General features: G+C 48.5%; 1 protein-coding gene and 1 long non-coding RNA gene across 3 annotated transcripts in view; one reads left to right on the forward strand and one right to left on the reverse strand.

Annotated features, from left to right (window-relative positions):
- LOC146789882 (uncharacterized) overlaps positions 1-18,278 on the reverse strand; it is a 210,644-nt gene that overhangs the window by 5,159 nt on the left and 187,207 nt on the right. For both annotated transcript variants that reach the window (XM_085628154.1, XM_085628155.1), the window contains exon 5: positions 2,354-2,506. In XM_085628154.1, the coding sequence (XP_085484280.1) occupies positions 2,354-2,506 (153 nt within the window). The remainder of the gene's footprint in view (positions 1-2,353; positions 2,507-18,278) is intronic.
- On the forward strand, positions 319-7,762 carry LOC146789883 (uncharacterized). The gene is made up of 3 exons (XR_014969488.1): positions 319-512; positions 6,236-6,616; positions 7,328-7,762. It is a non-coding gene; the product is annotated as an uncharacterized LOC146789883 (long non-coding RNA).

An 18,278-nucleotide genomic window follows, 5' to 3' on the forward strand; every position in this document is an offset into this window, starting at 1 on the left:
AGGGGGAATGTGGCACATCGATTGATATGTCAACAATGGCATGCTCACTGGGAGAAGGATCAATATGAGGCAGAGTGTGTGACTGTTACAAGGTGGGGTTACCTCCAGAGGAAGACCATAATTACGCGGACTGGCGGACTGCAACCTCCTATTCTCCCCCTCTTGTCTTCCCCCAACAGGACGATCGGAGTTCCACATCCGTATCGGATATAGCAGCGGATTGGGAAGAGGGTGCCTTTAACTGGGGGACTCCCACTCAGCGAAACCCTACCCTCGGATGACGCCACGCCATGCCGCCCAATAAGGAGGAACATTGACAGGAAGCGGGTGTGAAAGAACACCAAAGAAGAAGATGACGTGGCGAACCGAAGCTTGATCCTGTACGGAACAGCGGCGGAGACCAGAGGGAGGCGAGCCGGAACAACAACCTCAACAGAGGCCCGAGTCCGCCAGGAGGCCCTCAACACCACGAGCAGTCCGGCCACGCTCCAGGAGGAGCGTGGCTCATCAAGGTAAGGGAGCGGGTAGCAGGCTGGTTCGGGAAGCGGGAGGAGCGTCCAGAGGTCTAGCCGGGTCTCTCTCCCCCTCTCCCCACTTCTCCTCTACCTCGAGCACTCGCATGGAACCTTCCCCACCCTCACATAACGGACGTTGTTGGTTCTGTATAGCACGGTGCGAGGTGATCCTTCACTCCCCAGCCCTTTACTACGCATCATTATCAGAATTGCCTTCTCATACCCGTTCTCTTCTATCCCATATTTCTTTCCAACACGGAGCCCTCAGAGAGACAGCGAGGCCGAAGACGTATAGTGGACTACACAGACTTTAGAAGAGGACTGTCGCCTGCCCCAAAAGGACCCCTATCATCCTCCACAGAAGTATCGGTTACGAGAAGGAGACGCTTATTAAGATCAATAAAACCTTCATTAACCCGCCCCAGGTGTCACATTGTTCATTCCCTTCCACCCCCTCTACAGTGACAAAGTGTTAGAAAGCATTATTTAGTATAATGGTTTCCCCAGTTTATGCATGGGTATAGTGACAGTTTTAAGTAAAGCGTCATCAGAGAAGCTATGAGAATAGGCTGTGCTGTAGTTGAAATGTGGATGTCCAGGTTAAAGTTTCCTTCGATGACGAGACGAGTATTGGGTGCTATTGATTAGAATACTCTGTCCTGGTTTTTAAAGAAAGAGCCTGTGACACCTGGGGGATTCGAAAAGGTTAGGATGGGGACCTTAAGAGTGGCAATGAGAGTTAACTGGAATTTCTGCGTACCCACAGGCATGCAATGGCAGGCCCGATACATTTTGACAGGCTACTCTGGCCGGTGGCACAATCAGTACCCGCCCTGGTTATGTGGTGTACCTTTTTACAGGGCACTCATAGGTACAGCACCTAAAGCAATCAAGTACACCCTGCTTCCTAGCATGTGTACTGAAAGGGCGCGCACTTTCACACTGCATTACAGTGGGAAAGTGGCCAGAGTTCTAAGGTCATGAAAAGAGAGTCAGCAAAAACCAGGACAAAAAAAAAACGTTTTAGAGAAATCCCATAAGAAGTGCCATTTCCAACACTGCCCATTTGCTTTGCTACTCCGTGCTAAGGCAACAGCCCCACCAGAAGGAATTGTGCTCACTGCCACACAAGACCCCTTTGTGGACACATGGCTAAATCCCAGCAGATCTGGACAACCCTGTCTCTCTCTCTCTACCCAGACACTCCAGAAAGGGCGTATTCCCTACCAAAAACCTGGGGCACTGTCAATCACCTCAGTCTCAGTCCACATACATTGCAGATGCACTTCCTGTCACTGAGAAGCAGAGGCAACTCTTCCTTAGTCAGCCAAAAACATAAAACATGCAGGTAAATTACTTTCATATTTCATTATACTAATTCACTACTAATCCTTTATGGGTTTCGGAGAAGCGTGCTACTCACCGAAAAAGCAATTCAACACCTCGTCAGGGGTAGTAAGCACTATATAAATGCAATTACAATACAATACAATAAATTACCCTACAGTAAGATAAAAAAGACCGGCCTATTTCTAGACGTATTCTTTCATCCTCACATCTGTCTTTGTTTAACTCTCCAAGCTACTGAAATCCCCCTAAGGAGCCGCCTTCAAAGACTTTAGGGGTGCCCCGAGGATGCGAAGCAAAGCTCCATCAGGTGAGATTTTAAACTTAGCAGGTATGAATGTCAAATCTGTGGTGCACAGGTATGGCCAGAAATATCCATCTGGAGATAACTGTAACTGACTGTGTTGAACAACGATCCTACCTGCAGACTGTTCAGCTATGCCTCCTTCAGGCAATACACCACTGGACCATGCTCGTGTTTTGCCACTTACCTTTGTTCAGTTTACGACAACAGCTGTTAATCTTGTCAAGGTATAGCAGGTAGTGTTTTAGGGTATACTGAATTGGAGTCAGCCCAGGAATGGACTGCAGTGCCTCATCTGCCATGAATGCTGTCGTTTCTGGAGAGCCTGCAGCCAGCACCGCTGCAAAGCAAAGCACACCATATTAAGAGGGAGAAATCTACAGAATACATTTCAGTCTTACAGATGGTCATTCTTCCCACAGATATCTAAGCCTGTCCACAAGGTGCTCACCATGTCCATCTAGCGCTTACTGTACCCATTGCCAGCAGAATCTGCCAACTGGATGTTCACAATGCCCATTAGATACTCGTGATGCTCAGAGGATGCTCACCCTGCACATTACAAGCAAGAATATATTCTTTTATTCAGAATCACTCACCATAGTAAAGTGTCATGAAACTTGACTAAAAACATTGGTTCAATGTTATTTATTTCAAACTGTTAGATTACTGTGTTGAATTTGTTTATAATTATAGTAATTTATTGCTAGAAGTGTCAGCCTTATAGTGGTCTTCCCCCAAACGTTTTACCTTACTCCTCCATTTTTGCTGATCTTGTTTCTGTTGGCCTTCGGACTCTGTGCAGTTTACCACTGGTAAAATTAGCTTACTCTCAACAGGGACATTTAATTTACTTATAAGTCCTTAGAAAAGTGGTAATACCTTTACCCAGGGCCTGTAAATCAAATGCTATTAGTGGGCCTGCAACACTAATTGTGCCACCCAGTTCAGTAGCCTGTCAAACATGTCTCAGGCCTGCCATTGCAGCCTGTGTGTGCAGTTTTAACCTGCCATTTCGACATGGCAAAATAAATTTTTGCCAGACCTAGACCTTCCTTTTTAATACATATTAGTCACCCCTAGGGAAGGCCTTAAATAGCCCATAGGGCCGGGTGAAGTGTATTAAAAACGTTGAACACGTATTTCTGAGTTTTACATGTCCTGGTAGTGAAAAACTCTTAAATTAGTTTTTCACTATTGCAAGGCCTATCTCTCCCATAGGATAACATTGTGTTACCTTATTGCATTTATTACGTTATAATTTCAATTGGGAGCAGGTGGGAATTTCAAGTTTGGTGTCTAAAGAATATTCAAGTCAAGTGATACTTTATTTCGGCCTAATAAGGCCATAAAAGCACAAATAAGACATTTAAAAAAAAATACAATGCAATCAATGCAGCATTTCCGACATTAAAAATAAGCATACATGTTAAAATATTTGATCAATAAAAAATTGTAAAATGTAATAGATATCCTAAAGGGTACAAGTATCTCAATCGTAATATACAACGTCATATGTTAAAAAGAAGGAGCCTCGGGTCATATTAAAGAAGTAAGATGAGTTGGTTGGGCTTGCTCTTTCTTTAAAATTGCTCGACGTACACTCAACATTGAAAACAGATAGCGGGACACTGAATATGCAATAGGCATACTGCTATCAAATTTTAGAATCTTAAAAGCCTGTGAACAGTGGGAGGTTCCACTATTCCTACATAGCTGTCGTAGCCAGCGATATCTTACTTCCTTGTATGATGGACAAAAAAAACTGTACATGTAAGTCAGTCTCCGTACAGTTATTACAGGTCGGACAATCTTTTGTCGAACTGACCTCCCACTTATGAGTAACGGCATGTAACGGAAGTGTACCATGCCTAAACTGCAAATATAGTTTTTTAGCTAGAGACGGCTGTATATCGTCTATAATAATTTCTAGATTGTATTGCAGTTTAACTTCTAGGAAAGATGTTGTGAGTGTGCCTGTCCTGGGGCCCCTCAGTAGTCGGAAGAGATTATGATCCTTGAAATTCCTTATCAAAGCCTTCCTAGGAGTTAGCGGACATCTGGCTTCAGCGCTATCCCATAAATCTCCCATTCCAATGGATATCAGGGAACTCTTAATGTGAGCCAGCCAAGGTACTTTGATTGCTCCACTCAGAGTTGCCACTTCCCTCAGTTCCTCTCTGTATATAGAGAACTCTGGGGTGCTCCATAGACGGCGCCAGTATAGCAAGGGTCTGAGGGCTACGTCCAGTGCAATTGGGCTAACTCAAAGGTCCATTCGAAGCGGGTGAGTGGTGTGCTTTTGGGAAGTCCCAAAAGTTGTTTAAGAAACAAGTTCTCAATTTTGGCAAGTTGTTCAGAACGCCGATGGCCCATATTTCCGCCCCATATAAGGCAGCTCCTCTGGCTTGTGCCTTATAGATTTCCAGAACCGGCCCAAACATCTTGTGCACACACTTCCTTTGCTGTTTCGCTTACCCCCCCCCCCGATGTTTGAGCCAGTTTAAAGCAAACCTTCTTAATTTGAGCATCCCACTCCATTTTCTCATTTAGTGACAGACCCAAGTATTCGCATACAGGGACTTTCTCTAAAATCTCCCCATCCAACTGAGGATTAGGTCATTTAGAATGTCCTGCATTGGAAACCATATATTTGATTTTCTGGGTATTGATTTCCAAACCCCCGTTCTTGCAAAATTGGTGGAATATGTCCAAAGACCTTTGACTGCCCATCGATGACCTTGACAGCAGGAGGGTATCATCTGCGAGCATCAAGGCAGGTACCTTGGGGCCCGCTAACTTGGGAGCATCTATGTCCCCTCCCGCTGTCAGGGCCCCCACAAGGCCATTGATAAAAATACAAAAAAGGGTCAGGCCAAAACACACCCTTGCCGTACACCTCTCTATCAGGCACATGCATCAAACCTTTTTGCGATCGCAAAGGGTGCGAATCGCAAAAATAGGCCGTTTGCGATCGCAAAAGTCAGTGTTGAAATGCATCAACTGTATATTTGCGAAAATCCATTTTTTCGCAAATATAAGGAATCGCAAAACATTCTGCGAATCAAATAGCGAATCGGTATTAGCGTGTCCCAATTACCGAATCGCAAACAACGAATCGCAAAATGTATGCATGACAAATCGCAAATAGCGATTTCCATGAAAATCGCAAATTAGCGATCGCTAAATAAGAAGGATCACAACCAGGTGGTAATCATGAGTGCAAATCACAGACAGGTGAAAACCAACTGAAACCCATTTAAACACACCCAGAATGAGCCAGCACTGTTCACAATGGCAGGGATTTACCTGATGGCGAGGAGGATGAGGCTGCAGGCTGCCGCACAGAGACGGAGGCGAATGAATGAGCGCATCTTCAGAGTCCGCATAACTTTGCTAGGCCAGCAAGAGGATGAGATATACGACAAGTATAGGCTCAATGCAGCAATGATCCATGACCTAATCAATGAATTGGACCCCATAATGCAACGACAGACACGTAGGACCAATGCCATCCCAACGCATGTGCAGGTCCTATGTTGCCTACACCTTCTGGCGTCAGGCAGTTTTCAGGGGGTCATTGCTGTTGCGGGAGGTGTGTCACAAAGCGCACTTTCAAGAATATTGAAAGCATTCCTTGATGCCATGATGGCCGTGATCGGGTCTCATATCAAGTTCCCTACCACCGCGCTTGACCTTGCAAAAACCAAACAGGAGTTCTACCAGATAGCTCGTTTCCCACATGTTTTGGGTTGTATTGATTGCACCCACGTTGCAATATGTCCCCCTGCAACACAGGAATATATATATAGAAATAGGAAATCTTACCATTCCCTCAATATTCAGGTTGTTTGCAATGCCAAAAACATTATCACTGACATTGTTGCGCAATTTCCAGGGAGTGCACATGACTCTTATATCTTCAGGCAAAGTGGCATACACACCCGTCTTGTCAGGGGAGAATTTGGAGAGGGACATCTGCTTGGTAAATATGTGTTATAGTTTATCACTGTCATTGTACGTATGTCAATGTGAAGCTGCCACTGACTCTTTGCTCCATTACATGTAGGTGACAGCGCATACGCCTTGCGTAATTACCTAATGACGCCTTACCTCAATCCCACAACTGCCAATCAACAGAGGTACAATGCAGCACATATTTCGACAAGGAACATCATAGAGCGCACATTTGGGCTGTTGAAGAGCCGATTCAGATGTCTACATAAGACCGGTGGAGCACTGAAGTACAACCCTGAACAATGCTGCAAGATAGTAGCGGCATGTGCCATGCTGCACAACATAGCGACAAGGGGAGGAATGGACATCGAGGTGTCTGACAGCGATTCGGAGGATGGGAACCAGCAAGTGCCACAACACCATGCAGCACAAGGGGCAGGCGCAGCAGAAGGGCGTAGGAGAAGATTTGACATCACACAAAATTATTTCTGAGGTGAGTAATGATGACACAGAAACTGACTATTGCTATCAGAGTATTCTTTAATTAAATAAAATTGCCATGAGTGTTCAAGCACACTTGTAATCTGACCAGTGCAATGGACATAAGTGGTTTGCAAATGTCAATTCACTTGTCACTCTGTGAAAAGTCAAATCCAAATAAATGGTTACGTCACCATAGTGGAATGCACTTGTACATGCCAGTCTAGCGCTTTTTCCCACGAACACCCAGACGCCTGTCAGACCCAGCATTGTCATCCGTTATGTTGGAAGCGGCGGGGGTACTGCTGCGTGTGTTGCGTCTTCCTGCAGTGCGGACTGGAACTGCCACACTACTTAGGCTTGAGCCACCCTCACTACCCTCTTCGGGCGTGGAATTGTTGGCCGCAATTGTGGAAGCATTTAGCAAATCAACTGCATTGGTGACCTGGTCCAGTGCTTTAGCCACATCGCCGCTCCAATGGCACATTTCAGTTTGCATGGTCACAGACCTACGTGCCAGCAGTGCAGTTGTCGTGGCCAATCTATTGTTTGATTTAGCAAACATTTTCAATTGCAGCATTAGTTGACGATGCTGTCTCTTCTGGGATACATTTCCCTCATGCATCACCTTGCTCAGTTGCTGCACACTTTCTGACAGTACTGCTATGTTGCTAGCCATCTTGCCAACTTGCAATTGTACTAATCGTGTGTTTTTTGTCTGCAGGCGCTGCATACGGAGCATCTGTCCCTCAAGACCACCCCAGACATCACTTGGTTGCTCCTCCTGCTGTGTCCTGAGTGCTCTTCCTCTCCTACGCCGGGCTCTGTGATTAGTTCTGGGGACCTGTGGTTGTGTTTGTGTGATGGAAGTTGTCTGGCCATGGCTGCCACCTGGTGTTGCATCAGCCTCATCATCTTCACACTCCATGGTGACTAGGGATGGAACAGTAGCCCTGCGTGACTTTGTTGGACGTGAGGGATTTATTTGCACCACAGGTGTGTCCATCTGTTCACCTGCGCTGGTGTCCTGCATGTCTGGGGAATCGCTATCCACATCTTCTACACGTTGTGCATCTGTGAGGTGAAACAGTGCAACACTGTATTATTTCATGTCTGTGATATTAATTGCACAGTAATAAATTTCTGCCTTTGTAAATGATTTTATACTCTATTAAGCTTTTTTGGGTTGTTACTCTGAGATTTGACATTTTAACTGCTTGACCTGACTACATCTCCCATAATGCCCCTCACCTACTGAATGCATTGTGTACTGGATGTTCAGGGTCTGCACTTGGGCTGTGCTGTGGTCGAGTTCTACCTTTACATTTTGTAACACTAAGAAAACATACATTCATCTTACCTTCAGATGTGTTTGCTGCTCCGGACGTGTCCAGCTGGGTCACACCAACAACAGCTTCTGGCTGGATGGTGGATTCAATCAAGTCCTCCATGGGAGTGTTCCCAGTGTCTGTTGGTGTTCCCCCTCCTGTCTTCTTTGCCTCCTTCAGGCGGTCAGCTATGCGCACCTTAGCCCGACTGCGCAAGTCGTACCATCGTTTTTTGAGTTCTTCAATGGTGCGGTGTGTCACCCCAATGGCATTGACCCTGTTTTGGATCCGGAGCCAGATTTTCCTTTTCTCCTGCTCTGCCACTTTCAATGATGCCTTTCCAAACAGCTTGTCATGGCTGTGGACTACTCCCTCAATGAGGGTGTCAATTTCTTTTTCTGCAAATTTAATTTTGCGTTTCCTGCCTGTTTGGCTCTCCTCTGCTGTTTGTGAGGCTTCCATTTGATATCACAAGTTTTTCTTCTGTCTCTGTCACACTCCTGTTCTGCTCCCAGAGCCAGCTCCCTCCTCTCCCTGACACTGTGCACTGGAAATGAGGCTGGTGCTGCTCACTTCCTGGTTGTGATGTCATCAGGATGCATCAAAAAGCGACTTCGGTATTAGCGATTTCGCTAATTGCGAAATCGCTAATAGCGAGTTCGCAAATGCCGAAATCGCAATTTATTTAGCGATTTTTAGCGATTCGCAATATTCTCGCAATGTTTTTGTTGCATCGTGTTTTGCGAGTCTTTATTTGCGATTCCTTAAAATTCGCAAATAAGGACTCGCAAACTCTCTTTTTGATGCATGTGCCTGTATGGGTATACAATCGGTGAGCTCTTCATTCTTCCCGTATCTGATTTGGGCAAAGTTGTGTTCGTGTAACCTTTTTAGAATGTGGCATTGGTACGGGGGCGCTCCCAGCTCTAATAGAATAACCCAAAGTTTCTCCCTGGGAACTAATTTGAAAGCCGATTTTAAGTCCACAAAGATCATATAGAGGCTGCCACCCTTCAAGATCACTGTTTTCCAGTGCAATAATTGCAACCTGAAAACTTGGTCGATTGTGGACATTTTTGCTCTAAAACCAGCCTGATAGGGACTGAGAATGGAAAATTCCTCCATCCAGTTTTGTAATCGGTCCAAGAGCACTCAAGCAAAAGATTTCTGTGCAACATCAATGAGGCTAATGGGCCGATAATTCATGGGATGGAGGGGTGATCCCTTTTTAAAAATCAGGATAATTTCCACCCCTAACCATGTTGTGGGGATCTCCATTCCTTGTAGGATAGCATTGAATACGGTCCATAGGTACGGAGCCCAAATACTAGGTTCAGTACGATAGAGATCTCCAGGGATCTTATCTAAGCCCGGAGACTTTGCGGGAATTACTCTGACTATTGCGGCCGTTATCGCTTTAAGGAAATTTCGGGGGTGTCCAGGCGAGCCAGCTGTAGTTGGGGACAATAAATTGCTGCTTGCCCTGGGTCGCACTCCACCCTGGAATAGAGGGACTGAAAGTGGGCCTTCCATATCTCAGCCCCTAGATTTGGTTCGAGTGCCGGTTTATCCTCCTTGGAGTCTGTGTTTATTAATTTCCAGAAGGTCCTCATGTCCCTGCTGTTTAGAGCAAGTCTCAAACTCTCCCATTTTTCTACTTCCCAATTTTTTTGGGCTATCGTAATTGTATTTATATGGGATAACCTTTTGACCTTTATTGCCAACTTATCATTTGATTTAATGGCTGAGACAAGAGTTTTCTTGGCCTTGCGGCAGTTGCCATCATACCTGGGGTGCCTAGGTGCACTGCCTTCCTTTGGACTTGATACATAAGAAAAGCTATCAGCCAAGGCCGCCACTAAGCCTTGGTGGTTTTCTGCAATTTCACAAAATGAACGAGTGGGATCTACACGCTCGCTCAGCTGATTTGCAACCTCCAGATATGGCATGATGGTTCGATAAAGAATATTAGAAAGTTAACATTTTCTTGTCCCAACCATTTGGTGCCTGCAGCCTGTATTCTCGGTCACATGACTAAGTGTGGTTGGCATTTGGTCTTTATGTGTTACTTCCAGACAATGAGACAAAGGGGGGATATGGATTGGCAGGATGTGTCGTCTCTGACTTGAGAGAGGAGAAGAGTGGTCACCTACCACACTTTCACATTACAAGGGCTCTGCCTCAGCATACTCACAATGCGTTTCACGCTAGTCTTTTGTGCTCCCAGACAAGCAGAAATTCCAAAATCCTTTTGGGGTGGAAACCTCCAGAACCTTCTCCTACTTTAAAGATGGCACCAAATATACATATTGCGCCCTCAGACCCAACTTTTCAGACCCCTTCTGGACCTGAAGACTCTGCCAGGAAGAAGGACAGCCCAACTGTTAAGTCTGCCCTGCTTGCTGACCAAGGACTGCTGTTGCTGTGCCAGGACTCTTCTGTGCTATAACCGTCCCTGCTGAATCCAGCATGCCTGTGCATACCCAGAAATCATGTATATCTCGAAGGGTCAATTGGATGGCCTCCTGTTCAAAACCACAGGAACATAACAGGCTTCTTTGATGTCAACATCTTGATGCAGAGGGACACAGCCCACCATCGATTCCAGCCCAGCACTGTCATGAGTTTCCTATAAGGCCCACCGTAGCTTTTCCCTTATGTTAGCCTAACTGAACATGTAGGCTGATTTTGCTTTGCACATGTTACGATGTAATACTCTTGTTTTTGTGCCACACTGTTGTTTTAGAAATAGTCTGCACGTGTTTTGTTATTCAGCTCTCATGCGGAGATTCAGTCTGAACATTTCGTACAGGGCCAACCAACATTGTGCCCTGTTTTTCTCTGTGGTCGGACACTAACACCTAGACATAAGAGAGAGCTCCAGCAGCCGTTTTCGAGCAAGGCAATTCTTAACATATAAGCAGAGACTTGTCATTTAAAAAAAATAGAGAGGAGAGATTCTTGCAGAGAAAATGTCCCGAGACGAGAGAGCAGTGCCATCTGAGATGTAGACCAGCTGAATGTGAATGCCAGATAGGGGGTCTGGCACCAGAGATCTCTAATATATCACAGATTTCCCATATTGAGGGCAGGCCTAGGCAGATTTGCAATTCACTATGTTAGGGCTTTATATTGTGTACAGTTTACTGATCGTGCTAATCACATTGCTGACTTGCATATGTTTTCTAATTGCTGCAAGGCCACTGACTCATTTTCAGAGAAATTGCTCCTCCACCCTTGCAGCTCCACCATTAGGTGAGGCCTGCCCCTGCCCCTGCACTCTCGAATGTTGGTGATCGAGGCCCTCCTCCACCCGCAGGTTTCCCTGCACCTCATCCCTGGTGGTCCAGTTGACCTCTGTCTCCTTCCTCTCGCTCCACTCTTTCACTCGTTTTTCTACCCTCTTATTTTTCACCTTTCTGCACTCTTCTGCTTTATTTCTGCTTATTTCCCCTTTTCCTTTACACCTTATTTCCTCCCTTTACCTTGCCCCGCTGCTGCTGCCCCTGCGGCCCCTCCCCCCAGCACGACCTGCCTAATCCAGCTCCCCTCCCCGCTCCCACCTCCCAGCTGCCCAGCCCTTCCCGACCCCTACTTAATGGCGGTCACCCTCCACAAACACGCCACCGAAATCTGGGACCTCTTCGTCAGCACCAGCCCAGACGTAGCTTTCTTCACCGAAACCTGGACCAACACCACCTTGGGACCAGACATCGCCATCGCCATTGACATTCCCCAAGGATACAAGATCTCCAGGAAGGACCGCCCCAACCGGCCAGGAGGAGGAATTGCCATCGTCCACAAATCCACCCTCCGCCTGAGCACACTCCCCGACGAGCCCACAGACCTGATGGAACACCTTCACTTAAAGATACTGGCCATCCCTACCTCCACCCTCCGAGGAACCCTCATCTACCGACCCCCTGGACCCTGCAGACTTTTCGCCAATTCCATCACGGACATCATCTCCCCGCATGCCATTGCATCCACCAACTAACCCTACTGGGAGACCTCAACTTCCACCTCGACAATCAACTGGACCCTAGCACCACATCCCTCCTGGACAACCTCCACAACATTGGACTCCGCCAGATAGTGACAGAACCCACGCAATCAGCGGGACACACCCTCGACGCCCTCTTCACAGGAAACTCCATCAACTTCAGCCACACCACCGAACTCCCATGGACTGACCATCGATGCGTCCACTTCACCCTCAGAACACCCACCATCCACAGACACCAGCACCTGCTCCCACAAAGAAACTGGACCAGAATCACCGACGACCAACTAACCTCATCACTCAGCAACCCCACCCCAACCATTGTGGAAAACGACGACCCCAACACCGTGGCCCAAACCCTGCACAGATGGATATCCGACAGCGCCAACACCATAGCCCCCCCTCAAGAAAAACAACGTGCACGCCAAGAAAGCTAGATGGTTTACCACCGAACTTCGAGAGTCCAGACGCACTTGCCGCCGCCTCGAGAAGGCCTGGAGGAACACCAAATCCACAGAAACCCACAACAACTTCAGAGCCGCCACCAACGCCCACCACCAACTCATCAGAAAAACGAGGAAAAAAGCGATTGAAGATAGAATCTCCACTCATGCACACAACAAAGAACTCTTCAACATCATCAAGGAGTTCGTCCAACCCACCAGCGAGTCCACCGACATCCCTCCCTCACAAGACCTCTGCGACAAACTCAGCACCTTTTTCCATCACAAAATCAAGAGCATCTAAGACAACTTCGATGAAGACAACAAACGCACTGAACCCTCACCAACCACCCCCGACACCCTGAAGCCAGCGATCGACAACTGGACAGCCCTCACCACCGAAGACACACTGAAGAGGAAGTCAATCCATTCCGGGGCCCCCGCGGACCCCTGCCCCCACCACATTTTCAACAGAGCCGCCGACACCCATGCTCCAGACACCATCAACCGCTCCCTGGCAACCGCCTCTTTCCCCGACGACTGGAAACACGCAGAGATCAACCCCCTCCTGAAGAAACCCTCGGCAGACCCCACCAACCTCCAAAACTACAGACCCATCTTCCTGCTTCCGTTCCCAGCGAAAGTCATCGAGAAAGCCATCATCAGCCAACTCGCCACATTCATCGAAGAGCACAACATCCTCGACTCCTCCAAGTCAGGCTTCAGAAAAAACCACAGTACGGAAACCGCCCTCCTCACTGCAACAGACTAAATCCGCACCCTACTGGACAAAGGAGAAACAGCAGCCCTCATCCTCCTCACACCTCTCAGAGGCGTTCGACACAGTCTCTCACCGCACCCTGATACGCAGACTCCACAACGCAGGGATCCAAGACAAAGCCCTCAACTGGATCCGCTCCTTCCTCTCCAGCAGAACGCAGCGGGTCAGAATCCCCCCTTTCCTCTTGGACCCTACACCAACCACCTGCGGAGTCCCCCAGGGGTCCTCCCTCAAGCCCTACGCTCTTCAACGTCTACATGGCTCCGCTCGCCCCCATCGTCCAAACCTAAGGACTTAACATTGTGTCATACGCAGACGACACCCAACTCATCCTCTCCCTATCCAACGAACCCAACACCGCCAGACACAACTTTCGAGAAGGTATGGATGCCGTCCTCAAATAGATGAAAAACAGCTGCCTACAACTAAACACCAACAAAACAGAAGTACTTATGGGCCCCAACCCCGACACCTGGAACAACACCTGGTGGCACCCCGCCCTCGAAAGCCCGCCCACCCCACGGATCACGCACGCAACCTGGGAATCATCCTGGACTCAGAGCTCACAATGGACCGCCAGATCAACTCCATCTTGTCCTCCTGTTTCCACACCCTCTGCCTCCTACGTAAGACCTTCAAATGGATCCCCAAAACACAGAAAGACCGTCACTCACGCCCTGGTCACCAGCAGACTCGACTACGGCCACGCACTCTATGCCGGAATAAACAAAAACCTCACCCGCAAGCTACAGAACATCCAAAGCGCCGCCGCAAGACTGGTCCTCAACCTGCCAAGACACTGCCACATCTCCCAGCACCTGCGCACACTCCAATGGCTCCCCATCGAAGCTAGAGTCACCTTCAAGATGCTCACTGTGAGAAGTTGGCCTGGCATATGCTGTCTCCTAGTTATAGGGGATACCTTGCACAGTCCAATTCGACTCTTATTGATGATAGGTTTAAGACGACCTTTAAAGAAAGCTATCCTAGTGGTAGCTGTGGAGAGCAGCCTTCAGGCTAAGTCTTGAAGGAGTGTTAAGCTTATTGTTTTACCATAGATAACCTCTTGAATGACCAAATGAAAGAGTAGCCCACACAGGTATATATATATATAAAATATATGTATTTATTCTAAACAGAATCCCACAAGTCTCTTTATGAGGCTGAGGCAAAGTTACAATTCAAACAAGCATTGATAGATACAATAAATAGCACTGTAATCATAGGGCCCCGGGGGGGGGGACCAAACCATATATTAAAAAAGTGGTATAAGAACCACGACAATTCTACAGACAATGCCTAGGGCATTTAGGATCGCTGGCCCCTTAAGAATCCACCCCAGGTTATGAGAAAGGGGACGGCACGGTGACCAGGGAGCTCAAAGGAAACAGCCCTTCCATGTCGGGTGCTTCAAGTGGAAAGAGGTGGTGTAGCTTGGATCTGCAGCCACGGGCTCCGGGAGGCTTCAAGGAAGGCCAGCTTCAGGAGGGCGACTGTCCCACGTCGGAAGAGGGTCGCTGCGGTGTTAGTGTCCGGATTGGATCCACTAAGCCTTGGCAACTGCAACCCACGCAAGATGAACAAATCAGCTACTGGTGCACACCCACGAGGTCTGTGAGAGGTCTCCTTTGGAGAGACTGTAGAGCAGGCCTGGCACAACCAGGGGAACTCTTAAATGTCGAGATTGTCCTCAGCTCGGGCCCACAAGTCGAGAGACAAGGGACCGCGGAAGGCAGCAAAATGGAGTGTGTAAAAGGGAGCCCACGGGCCACCGGAGGGGGCTAGGGCGCTGATCTTTGGCACAATTGCTGCTTGGTGGTTGGCTCAATAATGGGCCAAAGCACAACTTCCTCACTGGTCAGGGTCGTGTGCTATGCAAGAGGTGGCCGGTGTCCTGGGGTATTGGGAATCTCGGCACCCACGCGGTCCACGGTGCTCAGGTTTGCTGTGCACACTCACTGGCCTCTGGGATGATTAGGAAACCCACCTCGAGGTTGCTGGAAGTCGATGAAGTTCGTAAGAACAGCGAAGTTCCAACCGGGTCACTTGCAGTGTGTCAGGTGCCTGCCAAGCAGGGGGGTAACTCCTTTACCCCAAGGGAGATTTCTTCAGTCAGCTGGGCAGCAGCTCGTCGAAGGTCAAGTCTGTGAAGTCCAAGATTAATCTGAGGCTCTGGGGCCACGTTATTCACCTTTATCCCCAAGATAAGGGGAGTGTCCAGAGTAGTGTCCACCAATGAGAGGTGAGGTGGGAAAGGGTGGCTACACCCTCTCCCCTTTGTGTGTTTCCCGCCTGGGCGATGGGCAGGATGCCCCTGAACCGGTTCCAGGCGGTGTATGCAGAATGTAGGCGCTGTAGCTGCCTACGTGCAACTCTGAAAGGCAACATATGGTGCACCCACCCTGTTCCAATCCACATATCCTGTCTGGGGAGATGCTAGCACCTCCCTGCCACAGGAGCCCTATTGTCCAGCTGGCGAGGCTGGGATTTTCCCCAGCAACAGCCAGCCAGAGTCGTGTGGGTTGCGGGTAGTAGCCATTTTGTACTACGTGTGCACTCTTAAATTGGTGTCCGAATTCTGCCGCTTTTCCCATATCGCCCCTCTAGCAGGGGGGAATCGTGCCCTCATGCCCATGGCTGGACTGGCGGTAGGATTCCTACATGTTTGACACCAAACACGATATGGTTCTATGTAGCCATTCTTAAGTTATCACGCTATCGCGATAGACTTATAATGCGGTTAAGAGTATATGGTATGGCTACACTACAAACAACCCAGCAATGATTTTACGAAGGTTGCAGAGAGGCCATACTCATGTAGGGGTCCCCCCTCACACATACCTCAGCACCCTGCCCTGTAGGATTAGCAAGGCCTGCTATAGGGGTGACCTATGAGAGTATATGTGTTGTAATGGGGTGGGATATAGGGTACCTATATCCCTGTAAGGGGTGCTAGCACCACCTTACCCAGACTACAGTAGTGGTCTGGTGGTGTCAGTTTGTATGGCTGTCCCAGGGTGGCACAATAAGTGCTGCAGCCCTGGTAGACCTACTGAAGGACCCATGCCCTGGGTACCTAGGGTACCATCTACAAGGGACTGTCAGGGCATCCTCAGCATCCAATTGGTTTGTACCTAGGGTACTCACATTATTTTTAAGGAGAAAGCAGATAGGCTGGGGTCCTGGATAGCAGGATCCCAGCCAGACTAGTAAAAACCACTCGATTACCAGGCAAAAAGTTGGGGGCAACGATTAGTCAGATTCCACCTTCCTACATAAACCCACCCCCCCCCCCCCCAAAAAGAAAGGAGATAAGGCTAACCTTGTCCAGATAAGCCTTTATTTCCTGAGTGACCATATAAGGAAGAACCTGCACTAGCATGGTTGCTCCCTGTCTCATGGTCCACTTGGGAAATCCTACCCCAAGGGGTTCTAGAGTTTCTCCAAAGTCTAGGGGAATCACCTGTATTGGTTTTTGGTACAGAGGTGGGCTGGTGGGGTGTCCGAGTCTGGAAGTGAGGCCCTATTTGGGGTGGTCTCAACCTCCTCAGGTCACTGGTCAGCATGGAAGCCTTTCTGCCCATGACTGTGTCATATCTGGCCCTAAGGGTCAACCTCTGGCTGCCTACAGCTGGGGGTTGGGTCCCTCTGGTTGGAATAGTGGAGGGCACTGGAATGTTTGGGGCAACTATGCCCTAGGTTTCCCTGTGCCCAACAAAGTCCATCTGGGGGGTGCCTGTACCTAGGGGTAAGGGGGATCCCTCAGTTTGTAGAGGAATATTCACCTGGCTAGAACTACTCTGCTGGGTGTCCCTAATCTGCTGATGAGGGGATTCCTCTGGACAGGGGCCCATTAAGGGTCCACTGACCTCCCTGACCTCTGCAGCCCTGGGCTGACTGAGACAGGGTAGAGAGGGGCAGGATACCTGCTCCAGACTGGGTGCCATCTTGGAAGGATCCCCTGCCATCAGAGCTGTGGTCAGGCCAGGCCTGTCCACTTCTGGGGCAGTTACTTCACAATGGGCAAGATCAGTTCCCTTAGAAACTTGACCCTCACCTTTGGTCTGGTGGGGGGAGGACTGTTCCTCTCCCCCTATGCTCTCTGTTTGGGTGGAGTGACCCACAGTTTCAGGCTTCACTCCTTTTACTTTCTCCTGGGGTGGAGGGGAGGCCTTTAAGGTCTCATCCACTCTCTCAGGGATGCCTACCATTTTCAAATGGGCCTTGTGGTCTACCTCAGCCCAGGCTGATATTTCTAAATCATTCCCCAGTAGACAATCTACAGGCAAGGTTGGGGACACTGCCACTCTCTTTGGGCCAGTGACCCCTCCCCAGCGGAGATTTACCACTGCCATGGGATGGTCTGTCCTAATTCCATCTATATTGGTCACCTGGTAGCTAAACCCAGGTAAAAGCTGTTCTAGGGGCACTAGTCTCTTGGTCACCATGGTGACACTAGCCCCTGTGTCCTTGTAGGCCACAGCCTTCTGACCACTGATCATGGGCTCTTGTCTGTACCTGCCCAAGATATTGGGACTCATGGTAAAGTTGGCAAACCCCATGCCACCATCACAGACTAGAGTTGCTTGTGTAGGGGACCTGGTTAGGCCAGAGTCCACCTGAGTTCCCCAAGAAAGCCCAACTAAGTTTTTGGGTGCACTCCCACCACCTGGGGGATTACTACTAGTAGTAACAGGAGGTGTTGGAGCTGCAATGGGAGGAACATTTTCTTTATTGCCATTCTTTGGACAGCTGGAGTCAGTTTTCCAGTGGCCAGGTTGCTTACATACATGGCAATATGGTTTCTTGTTAGAAGAGGAAGGATTTTGGGACCCACCCCCAGCACTGGGTTTTTGGGGCCCTTCAGAGGACTTTTCTGTTTTATTATCCCCACCTTTCTCTTTGGGCTTGGTAGAATCTTTCTTCCGGTCACCACCTTGGTTCTTGGGCCTGATCCTGGTTCTGACCCATTTGTCTGCCTTCTTTCCCAATTCTTGGGGAGAGGTCAGATCAGAGTCCACCAGGTGCTGGTGTAAGAGTTGGTTCTGACAATTATTAAGAATCTGCTCCCTCATAATGAGATTGTACAATCCTTGATAATCTTTTACTTTACTGCCATT

The sequence above is a fragment of the Triturus cristatus genome, chromosome 10 (assembly GCF_964204655.1).
Source record: "Triturus cristatus chromosome 10, aTriCri1.1, whole genome shotgun sequence".
Lineage (NCBI taxonomy): Eukaryota > Metazoa > Chordata > Amphibia > Caudata > Salamandridae > Triturus > Triturus cristatus.